Source organism: Anser brachyrhynchus (assembly GCF_964034855.1).
Source record: "Anser brachyrhynchus genome assembly, chromosome: 25".
In the NCBI taxonomy this organism is placed as follows: Eukaryota; Metazoa; Chordata; class Aves; order Anseriformes; family Anatidae; genus Anser; species Anser brachyrhynchus.
Window position 1 is genome coordinate 5,997,018 of NC_137718.1, and position 14,025 is coordinate 6,011,042.

The 14,025-nt window shown below is 57.2% G+C and overlaps 2 protein-coding genes across 10 annotated transcripts in view; one reads left to right on the forward strand and one right to left on the reverse strand.

Annotated features, from left to right (window-relative positions):
- The first annotated feature begins 4,808 nt into the window (after positions 1 to 4,808).
- On the forward strand, positions 4,809 to 9,269 carry LOC308182797 (uncharacterized protein). Of its 2 annotated transcripts, XM_080567990.1 has the most exons (6): positions 4,809 to 5,007; positions 5,078 to 5,163; positions 6,962 to 7,076; positions 7,660 to 7,766; positions 7,930 to 8,288; positions 8,720 to 9,269. In XM_080567990.1, the coding sequence occupies exons 1-5, from the start codon at positions 4,972 to 4,974 to the stop codon at positions 7,946 to 7,948; spliced, it is 363 nt and encodes a 120-aa protein (XP_080424116.1). In that variant the 5' UTR covers positions 4,809 to 4,971; the 3' UTR covers positions 7,949 to 8,288; positions 8,720 to 9,269. The 2 variants fall into 2 exon arrangements, 1 of the variants encoding a protein (XP_080424116.1); XR_013942080.1 differs by adding an exon at positions 5,282 to 5,658 and having other exon boundaries at positions 6,962 to 8,288.
- The window catches only part of ST14 (ST14 transmembrane serine protease matriptase), a 31,295-nt gene continuing 25,726 nt past the window's right edge, over positions 8,457 to 14,025 (reverse strand). For all 8 annotated transcript variants that reach the window (XM_080567971.1, XM_080567970.1, XM_080567974.1 and 5 more), the window contains 7 exons: positions 13,339 to 13,446; positions 12,807 to 12,920; positions 12,489 to 12,614; positions 11,911 to 12,097; positions 10,882 to 11,141; positions 10,460 to 10,596; positions 8,457 to 9,894 (listed from right to left, as the gene is read on the reverse strand). In XM_080567971.1, coding sequence (XP_080424097.1) covers positions 9,733 to 9,894; positions 10,460 to 10,596; positions 10,882 to 11,141; positions 11,911 to 12,097; positions 12,489 to 12,614; positions 12,807 to 12,920; positions 13,339 to 13,446 — 1,094 coding nt within the window. In that variant the 3' untranslated portion in view covers positions 8,457 to 9,732. The remainder of the gene's footprint in view (positions 9,895 to 10,459; positions 10,597 to 10,881; positions 11,142 to 11,910; positions 12,098 to 12,488; positions 12,615 to 12,806; positions 12,921 to 13,338; positions 13,447 to 14,025) is intronic.

Below are 14,025 nucleotides of genomic sequence, written 5' to 3' on the forward strand. Positions count from 1 at the left end.
TAGGGGAAAACTCCTTGCTGTTCATACAGGACAAACCGCACCTCCCTGCCTCCCCGGTAGATCCCATGCAGACCTAGACTGGAAGAATCTGTCCAGTTTTGTCTACTTGAAAGCAGGCATCTAACTTCAGCCCTTGATCTTAGGGTCACCGGTGTGGGGTGAGAGACTCCCAGCTCCTTGGAGAAAGCCAAAGGCCCTGTCGGAGCGGCTGAACCGCCTGGCAGCTGGAGTTAGACGTGGTGACAAGTCTTTGCCAAAGCACCTCCTGCTCCCGGTGGGCGACAGATTTGTACAACCTGGGGTCGTTCTTGTTCCCTGCTGTGAGCTCCGGGAGGGACGGTGCTGGGTTAGGTGCGAGCTCCGGTGCTCTGCGTGGGCGGCTTGCTCGTCTGCTCCGCGTTGAGCGGCAGCCGCTGGGAATACCCCGTACAGATGGCCTGCTCCTGCCTTTCTGACAAGGTCTGTGCTCCCAACCGTGGGCAGACCCCTCCGCCTCGCGCACCTCCGTCCCTGCCCTGCCATCCTAGCCCCGGGTCCGTCCCGATTTGTCTGGCGGCTGTGCCAGACAGCTGGGACGCGTGTCTTTGGGCAGGCGCTTTCCAGGAACTCCGCGGCTGCTGCCCCGTCTGTCAGCAGTTTCCTTTGACGTTCCCCGAGGCCTGGAGGGGAGAAAAGGTATTTTCCTCTTGCCCTGCTGGACACGGAAATCGAGCGGGGCCAAGGCATCGGGTGTTTGCAGCGAGCCCTCAGCCGTCATAAACTAACGAGTACCTGGGAGGTGGGAAGGCTGCCCGAGGGCTGAGGGGGCCGTTCCCGAAGGATGGCGTGGAGGCAGTCCCCTCGGAAGCTTGGGTGCTGGGGGGGATTAATGTGGGGGTTGTTCTTTTTCTGCTCGTCTCCCCACCGGCAGGCTGGGGAACACATGTCGGGAGACAAACCAACACGCAGGCGGTGGCATGTGAAGCGAGTCCCCCTGCTGGCACAGCGGTGATTGCCAAGCAGTAACACGAACGATAACACGAGCACATGCAGATACAACACCAGTGATGGCACAGGAACTCTCCCACCGCCCCTCGGTGCCGCCTAGATCCTCGCTGTACGCTCCCAGTGCTGCCTAGAGCTACTCAGCAAACTCCCAGGGACCCCCAGTGCTGCCCAGAGACCCCCTGCATCCTCCCGCTGCCTACTGGGCATCTCTAGACAACGTTGGAGGGCACTGGGACTTCCGTAGGAGGATCTAGAAAGCACTGGGCTGCACTGGGAGATTCTGGACGATACTGGGATGCACTTGGAGAGTACTGGGGGGTCTCTGTACTGCACTGGGGGCACTAGGAAGCTGTAGGCAGCACCAGGGGTGCTGGGAGATTATTGAGGGGCTCTAGAAAATACTGGGAGTGTACTAGGAGGGTCTAGACAATACTGGGGGCTGCTAGGAAAATCCTTGGGGGCTATAGGTTGTACTGGAGGGCACTGGGAGAGTACTGGGTTCTCTGAACAGCACTGGGGGACACTGGGGCTACTGCGGCAGGGTACTGGAGAGCTACAGGCCGTAGTGGGTTCGCTGGGGTGGTACTGGGGTCCTCGAGGTGGTGCTGGAAGTGTGCTGGGGGAGGTTCTGCAGTCTGGGAAGGCACTGGGAAGTTACTGGGTGGCTCCAGGCAGTACTGGAGGGGAATGGGGCTCCAGGCAGTTCTGGGGTTCTGGCAGTGCTGGGTGGTTCTGGTATTACTGGGAGGGTACTGGGAGGCTCCAGGCAGCCCGGGGGGGGGGTACTGGGATGATACTGGGATGATGGAAATGGCTTGGAGGAAGAAGGCAAGACCCCGAGCCTACTAGTTTGTGAGGGATGTCAGACGCTTCACTGCTTGCGCTTATTTTTTGTCTAATTGCTTTCTCCGGCGCTCAGGAGCAGTGGGGACAGGCTGGTGTCAGAGCACACCTCCCTCCCTGGCAGCGTGAACGCGCGCTCTGCTGCGGGCAGGCGGCTGTGGTTGCACAAAAGGCTGCTTGCCGGAGAAGACAAAGCCCTAAAACATCTGCAGAGTGTCCCCCCTTCAGCTCCACTTAGGCAACGTGAGGTTTGCTGCTCTCACCTGCCCTTGCCACAGTGAATTCCCCACGGTTAGGATGTGCTGTCTGCCCTTTGCCTGCTCCGAAAAGTGTGTAGCAGCTCTCCCTCCCCCTGGGTTTGCCGTGCACGTGCCAGACAAGAAGGAAGCAAAGTGGGGTCTCTAAACCTTGCCTTGCTCGGTCGCAGAAGGGAGCAAACGCCTGGGATAAGGGCTGTAAAGGACACGGTCACGTATGGTGAGATACAGGGACTGGGGCAGGAGGAGCTGCTGGGGGGCAGGAAGAGAAGGCAGAGACTTGCCAAAAATGCAGGACTGGCAGAGGCTGGTCGTCGGGACGTGGGCACCCTGTGGGGTGTCTCTGAGTGAGGCTGAGCCTTTGTGCCTTGTCTAGAGAAAACCGGAAGCTTTTCAGGAAAAGAGAGCAGGAGAAAATGCTTCAGGTGCCCTAGGTCAAATCCTCTTTGAGCCCAAGAGGGCTTTTTAAGCACCCAAGGCTGCTCTGTTGGTAAAACTGCCTGGAACAGCACCACGAGGGCTGTGGGGCAGGATGCTCTGTGCAGCTCAGAACCCGGGGGCAGACCCGGTCCTGTGCATGTCCACGGGAGCAGCCAGGCTGCCCCGCCAGGCGGTGTGGGCAGGTTTTCCAAACAATCGTGTGGGATGTTTTCCTTTGATTCATCGGCTGTAATTCCTCCCGAAGACCTGGCATGTTTCCTGGTGGCTCGCCTTCCACGTGTCATCTGTTCCCCTTTGGGACTGGCCTCTCGAGGAGCTGACCTCCCGGCGGCCCTGCCTGGGGTCACTTCCACGGGACGCGGCTTTTCCTCGTCCCCAGAGGTGTCCGGGGGGCTCCCAGCAGCACAAAACCCTCCCGGCTCCCTGTTCACTGACCCCGGTGTTTGTGTCGGCTCCCTGGGGTGAGAGGTTGCCCCTGCGATCGCGCTCGGATCCCCGATCTCTTTACTTTTCTCACAGTTTCTAAGACAACCGGTGCAATGAGACACAAATGTCAAACCCTCTTATTTCTGTGTGCCTGGGGACCAGGCTGCCTGCGCCACCGCCAAGCTGCCGCTGGATTATACAAACCTTGTGTTTCCGCTGCTCGGTGTGACTGCTAACAGCTCCCAACCCCAGTTCAGCAACGTTTCACCCCTACCTGCTTGAGTACGAGCTCGGGCTGGGCTTACATCGCTTCTGACTTGCGTGGGATGTTTCAGGTCTCATCCGCTGCCTCTGTAGAGCTTGTGTTGGCGTTTTGCTTCCATCCCGCGTGGGGACTGGGTCCGGGGTCTGCAGGAAGGAATGCTGATCCTCTCCGGACTCTGGGGAGCAGAGAGCTGAGCAGTGGCACTTCCACCTCTCCCAGGGAGCTGCTGCCGGCCTCACTCGCGGCCCTGCCGCAGCCCAGGGCTCGCAGTCGTGCCTGTCCCTCGCAGGTGAGGTGGGACACGCAGCTGGGGGACGCTGAGGCAGGGGGAGATGAAGGAAGCACAGAAAGACGAGGCCAGAGCGGGGACTGAAGGTACCATGATGAGGACGGTGTCCCACCACCTTCATATCGCTTAGCCTTGTGGATGCTGGGGTTCGTGCTTTGGGTTTTGGGGTTGGGCTGGGTTTAAGCGCTGGGCTGGGCTGTGCAGAGGGTGACAAGCGTAAGGCCGTTCTTCCTCCCGAGTGGTGCCTGAACCCTACGGTACCAGAAATGCCCCGCACCGAAACGCACCGTGCAGCCTGGGGTTACAGCTCCGTTCTATAACGAGCAGGAGGAGGAGCGCTTCCTCCGACACCTTTCAGCTCTGCGATCTGAACGACTGCAGAGGGGAAAGAGTTTGGGACCGTCTGGGGATCTGGGGAACAAACCAAGTGGGCTGCTGGCCACCAGCTCGCACCTGTAACCCGAGGGGGGGGACTTTCCGGGCTGATTCAGAGCCGCTTTCCCCCCGAAACGAGGAACTCACTGAGGCACCTGGCAGGCGAGGCCAGCTGCTGTGGCTGCCTGGCTCTCTCCTACACGAGTTTCCTTCCCTGCCTGCTCACTCTTTCTCTCTCCACTCGCTCCTCTTGGCTCCCTCCCCTCTGGCCTTGGGAGAGGTGCCTGGTGCGGGGGCCTGGTGCCTTGGCTGAGGGAGACACCTAGTGGGGCCGCGCTCCTGGGCGCAGCTGGGGTTTGCCTGGCTTTTATTTCCCCCCTCCATTTATTTTCAGTCCTAGTGAGGGGCCGGAGCAGGAGCCGAGGTTTCCAAGTGGTCCCTCTGGGTTTTTCCTCACCTGGTGCTGTGGGAAGGCCGGTTGGGATGCGCTCGGTTCCTCCGGCACCGCGAGGTGCCTGCCTGGGCCCTGTCAGTCCGTGTCCCCTCCGAAGTGGAGGCGTTTTCCATCCTAAACCCTGCCTCGTGACAAGGCTCGCTGGGCCCTGGGAGCCCAGGTGGTCGTCACCTGGGTGCTGAGGGATGGGGTCGCCTTCAGAGGGGCATGTCGGTGAGGAATGTGCCTGTAAAACAGCTTTTGTTACCCCCCAGGGCCTGTTCGCTCCGGTTGCAGCTGGGCCTCCAGGAGTCCCTCACCCCCTGAGCGTCTCCAGGACAGGGATGATCGGTAATGTTTCATCTGAAATCCCACTCCTGGCACTCCTCCCCGCCGTGCTATATCAGGCTGAAATAAGGCAGTGAGAGCAGCAGGGAGGAGAACGTGAGGAGGAAGGTACCTCTTACACGGGGGCTCCTCGTTGAGCCTCATTGAGGAGCCTCCGTGTAAGAGATGCAGCTACAGACTTGCAGAGGGCGTGCTGGCAAAGGCCCCAGGTATAGTGCTGGGAACACGAGAAGTGAAGGAGGAAATTGGATCCTCTTGGGAAAATACCTTCCCCTTGGTCTCTCTGCCCCCTTCCTGGGCCTGCAGCATGTCAGCAGCCAGCACCAGGAAGCCAACAGCCAAGGTAAGAACTGGGCACTGCTAGCAAACCTGGGCTCTCTGCTGCTCCACTGCTTCTCTCCTGTCTCCTACAGGAGGTTTTGGATGCCCCTGCCGTTAGCTTCACCCAGCTGAGAGCGAGCTGCCGCGCTGTGTTGTACCTACGAGTCCTCAGGAGACGGTGAGCACAGAAACTGGGCAGCGGGAACCAAAGCAGTAAGTGCGCTGCTTCAAAGCAGTGAGCCCTTGCAAAGCTTTGGAGTAGAGCACTTGTAACGGCAGTTTCCTCCCTCTTCTAGGGGGAATTGCACTCGTTCTTCTCTCTGTACAACAGAAATGCCCTGGATCGGGTTATCAAACCCTGGAGGCAGATTTGAGGATACTGGTCTTTCTCTGGTGAGGTGAAGGTGACGCTGGAGTCATAGCTCAGCCATCCATTAACGTTCTCGGCTCTTTTCCCAACCACTTCTTTGAGCTCTGCTTTGCCAAACCCTCAAGACCACAACGCAAACAAGACTCATCTTGTGTTACAGGCACAGTAAACACACACCCAAATCTATGCCAGGAGTGAACGCAGTGTTTTCTCCCCTGCTCACCCCCCTCGTGCATCAGACGGTGTTACAAAAGCCTTGCAATTGCCCCCTTCTGCCTTGGGTGATGCTGGGAGCCTGCAGAGGTGGGAGGAAGGAGCTTTTTTTTCATCGGGGTCACCAAGGGGTGGTCTGGAGCAGAAGCGAGCGCAGCCCCTTGCAGACAATCAGAGTCTGGTTACGCATATGTTTGGGGCATAAAGGAAATGTGCTGGCAAAAGCAGGGATGAACTTGACGCGTGAGCCAAAAAGGCTTTTAAGAAACACCCCCCTCTCTCCCCCCAATAATTCAGGGCAGATGATGCTTAGCGTAGAGCCTATCTCAAGTGATAGCCGAGACCGACTGCTGAGCTGCGTGCTCCAGCCCGAGGCAGGGCTGCACACGGAGCCAGCCTCTCGGGACCACCCTGCTGCTGTGGGACTGAGCTGTTCCCTCAGAGCCCCTCGTCCGCTTCGTACCAGTCACCGGGCTTTTAAGGAGGAAAAGAAGCACTGCGGGGCTTTTGTGCCTCACCAAGAAGGGTAGCAGCAGCTTGAAAAGTGCCGAGGGAATTGGTGTTGCTTGTGGAAGCACTTGCGTGCAGTCTGGTAGCAGAAATGCAGTGTCTCAGGCTGATGGCCAATCTTTTCAAAAATAGCAGTGGAATATTCACTTGGTGATATTTATTTATTTAGTGAGGAAAAGGAAAAGCTTCTGTCCCACAAGAGGCTTATAGCAGGCTCTCCAGGCCCCTCTGCATGCAGAAACGTGGAATTCTCTCTGGGGTAACACCTGCTGCATCAGACACGAGCAGGATCAGGCCTCTGGGGAAGAGTGGTGCTGGGCATCCAGGCCTGGTGTCACAGAGCTGGTGCAGTGCAGGGAGGAACTTTTGAAGCCAGGTTTCTCGGTCTGACTGCGTGAGGAAGAGCCTTGCCTCCCAAGGTCAGGGGGTGACGGGAGCAGAGTGACTCTGCCCTGCCCGCTCCAGCTCTGTGAGACAGCACCAAGTCCTAAATATTAGGGCCGTTGTTCCGTTCCCTGTCCTGCCTCATGCCTGCAGGAATTCAGAGGTGGCCTCGCATCCGTGGCAAGTTGTACCAGTGGGCACAGCGTGCTGCAGCAGTCCAGCGGCTGTGGTTCAGCAGGCGTCCCCCCGCAGCGGGTGGAAGCCCCCAGTGCCCCAGCCGAGGCAGGCAGCTCCAGCCCCAGGGCAGGTTCCTGTTCTCATGCTGATGAGAGCTCATGGCTGGGGATTTAGCAAAGCAGCTGTTTCCTGCCTGCTCTGCGGAGAGCCCGTCACCACGAGGGCTGGGCCCCTCTGGATGGAGCTCGATCGATCGGGAGGTGGGGAGCAGCAGTTTTGGGGCCTGGATGACTTTTCTGTTCCCATCCCGTTTCTGTTCCAGTGATGCCATCGGCCTGGTCTGGGCTGCAGGCAGCAGACGGCTCCTGCATACAAAGAACAGCCAGCGCGGGACTCATCCGCACCCACGCCTGGAGCCACGCAGCGATAGGACAGAGGTAGGAAAAACTACAGGAACTGCAAGAGGGTGTGTGGGGAGAGGGAAGACCCCTGAGCAGGGCAGCCCCCAGCAGAGAGTGGTTTGGACACAGAAGCAGCGTTGAAGCTGCATGTTGTGCCTACGGCAGCTTCCTGCCACGAGGTGCTGAGGTGCCAGCCGCAGGGCGCCACACAGCAACGCGCAGCCCGGCTCTGCAGGCAGCTGCAGAAGCTACAGCGTGACTTTGGGCAGGGTCCTCCTGCTGCAGTCCGTCCCTTGGGGTGCAGAGTGGGTTTAGCACACCCCCACGCTGCAGCCGCTCCCAGCACTGCCGTGCCTTGCGGCAGAGGCGCCCTGTACCAGGACATCTGGCACACGGCTTCAGGACGGCTGTGCCAGAGCCGGCGTCGCTCCCAAGGGAGCTGCTGAGAACTCGGCCAGGAGGGAGAGCTGCAGCTGGGGGTCCCCTGGCGCCCAGCTCAGCCCTGGGCCACCCAGGTGCCGGTGTTGTGTCAGACAGATCAGGGCTCACGGTAAACACTTTTCCGTTGCAGCATTGTGGAAGCACAGATATTAAAAGGTTTCTTCTTTTTTCTTTGTAGAGAGAAGCGAGGCTGAGGCTGTGTCCTACAAACCCTCGGAGCCCTGCTCCTGGCGTGCCTGGACACTATTCCAGCTTGCCGGCCATCTCCTCCTCGGAAGCTCGGTGGTGAGATTACAGAGCAGTTAAAATCCTTTTGTCACCTGGAGAAAGAAGGGGGCAGGAACAGAGCAGCCACGGGCTGCACAAAACCAGCTGCACCCTGTACCCAGGCTGGAAACAGGTCGGTGCTGTGGGGTTTTGTTTGTTTGTTTTCCTGCTTTTTCCTTAGGGCCCGCTTTCCCACATGAGGAGGAGGCAGCGCACTCGCGTGCCCCGATGGCACTGGTGCCAGCCGTGGAGGGAAGCCCAGCAGCTCGGCGTGGTGACCTGTACCAGCTCCCACTGGTCTGATGGGAGGCGAGTGCTGGGCTGGGGGGATGCTGCTGTGTGTCTCCAGGTGGGAAGCTGCCTCCAGAACTGCCCCGTGTCAGTGCTCAGCGCCCCTCCGTGTGTGCTGTGCGTGGAGTAGTGCGAAAAACACCCTCCTGGGCCTCTCCAGCCTCTGTAAACACTGGAACCTGGCTGTTGTCCTTGAGGATGCCTGAAACAGCATGCTGGGGCCCGGCGGAGCTGCTGTGGATAGGAGAGGTAAAGGGTTTTGCAGTATTTCTATTTAGGATGCTCAGCCTCCTCCTTGGAGAGCTGTTCACAGGGAATGGTTGGGACTAGGGCTCTGTGCTGCAGGTTCCCTAGGTCAGGAACACCTGCACAGACGCCCATGAAGAACCACATAAGAATCACACAGCCAGAGGATTAGAAAATATCCCAGTTTATTAGAGCATCTCCACTTCATAGAGTTTTACAAAAAGATATATTTACAGGTAAAGAATGGTCTGACTAATCTTGATGGGAGTGTGCTCTTCTAGGGCAAGGACCTGGCTACACAGAAAAAAAGAAATCAAATCAGCACATTCAGAAGTCACATTGTTGCATTTTTCTTTACAAAAGTAAAAAGAGCAGAAGAGTCTGGTGTCTGTCAGCCTTGGAGCCGGCAGAGCCAACCCGCGTTGTCATTGCAGGGACAAGCTGCAGGAACGCGTTCAGTCAAGCCCTTCGGCTCCTTCGCCAGCTTGTCCCTGGAGGCTGCCTTCAGCGAGGAAGTCACCGTGTGGTGGGCCTGCCCAACACGGCTACCGGAGTGCGGGGCTGCCTGGTGAGAACAAGCAGCTGCAGCTGCCGGCTACCCCAGAGCATCACGTTACGGCACACGGGTAAGGCCACCCTGCCCAGCCCTCAAGGCAGAAGATGGCACCCAGGGAGCGCTGGCAGAGCCCTGCACGGTTTCCCTCGAGGTGAGTGGCAGCACGTTTCAGCCTCACTGCTCTCCTTCAGTGCTGCGGGCCTTGGATCCTCACAAGGCCTTGGGCGCAGAGGAGGACAGAAGCTAAGTCAGGCAAAGGACGGCAGGAAACCACGGCCCGGGACAGCGCCAGTGGTGGGATCCAAAGGGCTGAACCCCCCTGAGAAATTCTTCCCCCCACCCTCCATCACTGAAGACCAGACAAAGGGGTGCAGATGGCAGTTCAAAAACAAGCAAAGAAGGTGGAATATATTTTGAAAGCTTGATTTTGAACCTGTCACAGTAAAATTTGCCTCTAAAAACACAGTTTTTAAAAAAAAATCTTTAATCTTCTTTCTTTAGTTTAGTTTTGTATGTATTTGGTTGTTCATTCACGTTCTTCATGGGAGCTGCACAAGCTTGCCCACGAAGGGAAATTTCTTATATCTAGGCATTGATTTCAAAATTGAGATTTGGGTTCAGGGCGGAAGTACTAAGGCCTAAACTACATCAGCTCTGGCTGCTCGGTACACACACGCTTTAAATATGGACAGCAGTCCAAGGCTGGGAGTCCCAGGCACTCACTCACAGTGAGGTAGAGGGAGGGTTGAAGTTCACAGTCGAGGCAGCTCTCTGCTCACCGCCGCCACGTGCAGGGAGGACAATGCCACGGGCCCGCTGGTTGCGGCTGGGTCAGTGTCCAGCCGGCGGTGTACAAGAGACGTTCGTGTCCACAGAGGGCTGAGCGTGTCCCTAAAGGCCCGTGTGCTCTTTGATCCACCCTCGCAGGGCGGTGAGCCGGCTGTAGACGCCAGGCTTCTCCCGCTGTGCACAGCCGTCGCCCCAGCTCACGATGCCAGCCAGGAACATCCGACTGTTGGCTTCCACGCTGACCAGGGGCCCTCCAGAGTCTCCCTGCACAAAAACAAACAGTACCGTAAGCACCAGCTCAGTGCAAAGTCTAGCAAAGTATTAACGACAAAAACAATCACAAAGTAGAATGAAATAACCACTAACGCCAGGCTTCCATTCAAAGGCCAAAGAATTATTTTTGAGATTAAATCGATACACTTTCCTGCTCACATCCATTCCAATTGAGCCATTCCCTGAGTCAAGAAAGAATCGTACAGATTTGTAACAAATATTTGTGTGGCAATATGAGTCAAAATGCTAGAATAAGAACACCCAAACAAAGGGCCTGTCTTGCTAACTAAGGCTCGCGGTAGCAGTGATAAAGCAGAGGAGAGGACAGCTGCACCGCTCTCCTACCTGGGGAGCCATTTTTGAGACTAAGTCAATTTGCTGCTGACAAGCGTTCCAAGTTGTTGTCTGAACCAAGAAGGCTCCACATAGCTGTGTAGCGTGTTAAGTGGGGAACTGCGAGTCAGTGCGCCAGAATAAAAAGTGCTGAGCAAAGGGCCTGGCTTGCTACGCCTCCTGCTACCAGCACTAAACCAGTGCTGTCGCACCACTTGCCTACCTGGCACGCATCCACGCCTCCCGTCAGGATCCCCACGCACATCATGCGTGGCGTCAGCTGCCCGGACAGCAGCTGGTTGCAGATGGTCTGGTTGATCACCCGGATCTCTGCCTTCTGCAGGATGCTGGCACCACTGCCTGCGAGGACAGAGGAACAGCTCAAGCACGTGGTCTTTTTGAGCAGCAGTTCCCTCCCCTGCGCAGACATCAACCCGTGCGCTTCTCTTGGCCCCAGGCTCTGCCACAACTTGCTTTTTCCTAATACCATTTTCCCAGCAGAACTGAGACATTAACTGCGTGTACTCCCAGGGGAACCGCATCTGATGCCAGCCTCAAGGCAAACTGCTCTGCTTAAGTTGGAATCGCCCCTCTGCCCTTTTCCCTATAGCCACACGCAGCCCCAGATCCACTGCTGGTGCTCACCTCCTTCCACAGTTGCTCCCCATCCAGTCACCCACAGGTCCTTGCCCACGGGGAACTGGTGGGTGGAATCGGGCAGGCAGATGGGCTGGACGACAGAGGAGAAGGTGACAGGACTCTGCAGCTCCATCACAGCAATATCGTAGTCATAGGTGTAGTCGTTGAAGTAGGGGTGGGAGATGATGCGCTTGATTTTCCTCGTTTGCACGTTGGCATCGTTGCGGTTGCCCTGGTCGGTCAGGCCCAGGTAGGCTGTCCACTGGCTGGGGGGGAGTAGAATCACAAAATCATTAAGGTTGGAAAAGCCCTCCAAGATCATCTGCTCCAACCGTCCCCTACCACCAATGTCACCCACTAAGCCATGTCCCCAAGCACCAGGTCCAACCTTTCCTTGAACACCCCCAGGGACAGTGACTCCCACCCCCTCCCTGGGCACTGACCGCCTCCCAGTGCCTGACTGCTCTTTCTGAGAAGAAATGTCTCCTCATTTCCAACCTGAACCTCCCCTGGTGCAACTTGAGGCCTTCCTGATTTTTTTCTCTGCATGTGCTGCCAGCTGCAAGAGTCACAAGGCACGGGGCAGCGTGAGGCTCCGGCTCGCAGAGCTGGCGCAGACAGCCTAGCTCGTGAACCGTGCCCGCAATCTTAAAAAGTTTTCTGGAGAAGTGCCTGTAAAAACGGTCATTTCTTTCCGAGACAAGCAAATGGCTAAAAGTGGGAGTGCAGCTGTCCGGGTGCCCCGTCACCTTGAATCCCACCATGTGTCAATCACTGTAGTGACTGCAAGAGCGCAGGGCACTGATCTGACATCTCAGCAAATGAACACTTGTGTACTTCAAATGTCTGCTTCCACTTCGCTACAAGACTCTTCCCAAAACCCAGCTGTCTCTGAGGGTGCTACATCAGGCAGTGGCCAAGCCCAAAATCTGTCACGGACAGTAGCTGCAGCAAGCGGCCCCAGGCTCTGCAGCAAAGCGAAGTGGTCCCCAGCTCAGTGAGCCCGGCAGACGCAGCCCTTCGGCTCCCACCTACCTGGTGTCCTGCAGTTGCAGGAAGCAGTGCGCTGCAGACACCAGCCAGGTCTCCGAGACGAGCGAGGCCCCGCAGACGTGGCCCTGGCCCTTGACGTGGAGGCTGACCTGCCACGGCCACTCTCCCATGTCCGAGTTCTGCCCACCGACGATCCGTGACTTCCTATTAAAGGAGCGGGTCCCGCAGTCTGGGGTGAGGAAGGAGAGGGGGCACTTAAATACTCTGGTTTCTGTTCAGCACCTCCCCTTCTTTCCTCTGGGACACCTCCTGCAGCACAAGTGCCCCATTACCTACACCAAGGGTGGCTGATGCTATCAGCTTAGGAGCACAAACACCAAATTTGCTAAAACATTTACTGGCCAAGTCAGTAAATGTGCAGACAAATTACTGTCTGTTATCTGTGTAAGCCCTCTCTGAATGTGTTGCACAACACAGACACTCAGCACAACACAGCCCAGGTATTTCCAGATCTGAACTGTCGTGTAGAAATGCCCAGGGGCTCTCTCCACCCCGCTTTAAGTGTTTTTCTGAGGGGTCCATCCCAGAAAGCCTCGTTCCCCCTTTGCGTGGGTACTCACTGCAGTTGTCCTCATCGGAATTGTCCTCGCAGTCCTGCTCGCCATCACACTCTGGGTTCTGTTTGCTGACGCAGAGTCCACTGCGGCACTTGTACATGTAGTCCTTGCAGGTGACTGTTGCACCTCCTGCAGGCAGGCCAAAGGGAGAAGGATTAGTCCCAGTTCTGGGGAAATCGTGCTGTTCGGGAGCCCTTCACCACTACTGCCCTCCCCAGGACATTGCCGCCAGATGCAGGAATGCTCTCCGGGACGCCCAGCCAGGAGCACATCCATAAGAGGCTGCATTTCAAGGGAGGTCCCGTGCAGACCCATCCTCACCTTTGCTACAGCTGCCCTCATCACTCCCATCTCCACAGTCATCCTTGCCGTCGCACTTCTGCGTGTTGGGGATGCATTTCCCATTGTTGCACTTGAAGCTGCTGTTTCCACAGCCTGGGGAAAGAGCAGCTCCTGAGAACAGCCGGGCACTAACACCTCACCGGGGAAGTGCAGGGCACAAAACCGACATGACTGCATCCGCCTCTCTCTCCCCTAGGACAGGTGAAGCCTCTGCAGCTACAACACAAACACCCATCGCCTGTGCCCCCAGCCTTTTCTTCTCTAAACTGCACAGCACCAATTTATGCAATCCTTCCTTTCCCAAAACGTTACATTTCCTACACTTTTACTCATCCTCAAGCTCCCACCTGTGTTGTCTCAAGGGAAGCTCCCCTGCAGTGTTCCAGGTGAGGCCTCTCCGTGCCATTTTGGGCTCCAGCACAGCACCCGGCTTCCTCTGCACCACGCGCCTCCATCACCCCCCTCACCTTGCTCAAGCCCTCAGCGCTGTGCCCGCAGGGACGTTACTTACTGCACTGCAGCTCGTCGCTGTCGTCGCCGCAGTCATTCACGTTGTCGCAGACCCAGAACTTGGGCTTGCACCAGCCGTTCTGGCACCTGAACTGCTGCTCGGTACAGACTGCAAAGGGACGGAGAGGAATCAGGGGAGGGCCTGCGAGGGCACCCGTGGGTCACCAGCTACACATCTGCCATCGCGCCCGCCGTAACATCGCAGGAAGATCTGGGTGGCTCCCCCAGCGGGTCTGCAAGCGCACGACCTTGTACTTGTTCAGGTGCACCAGAACATCACAGCAGCCTGGGGCCAGGCACACGTCCATAAATACACACGCACTTGAGCTACAAAGCGGTATTTCCATTGCCCTGCAGACACAACTATCTGGAGAGCTGAAATGTCTTAAGCTAATGGTAAAGCTCAAGCTCACATTACTCCAGCAGGACAGGCAGAGGCAGCACTGCAATGGAAGACGTTGTTATAACAGTGGGAGAGCACTCGAGATACCCAGATCACCGGGGTGGCCCCTCACCACCCAAGGCAGCGAGAGGGCAGCCAGGCCAGCAGCACACTCCCTCAGAAAACAGCCCCAGACCGGGGACCAAGAACCCGAAGCAGGAGATGCTCTCATCTCTAAATCTCTAATTAACTTCAGACCCTGGACAATCACATTTTCTATGGGGTTGCTCTGTGAATCCAAGAGGA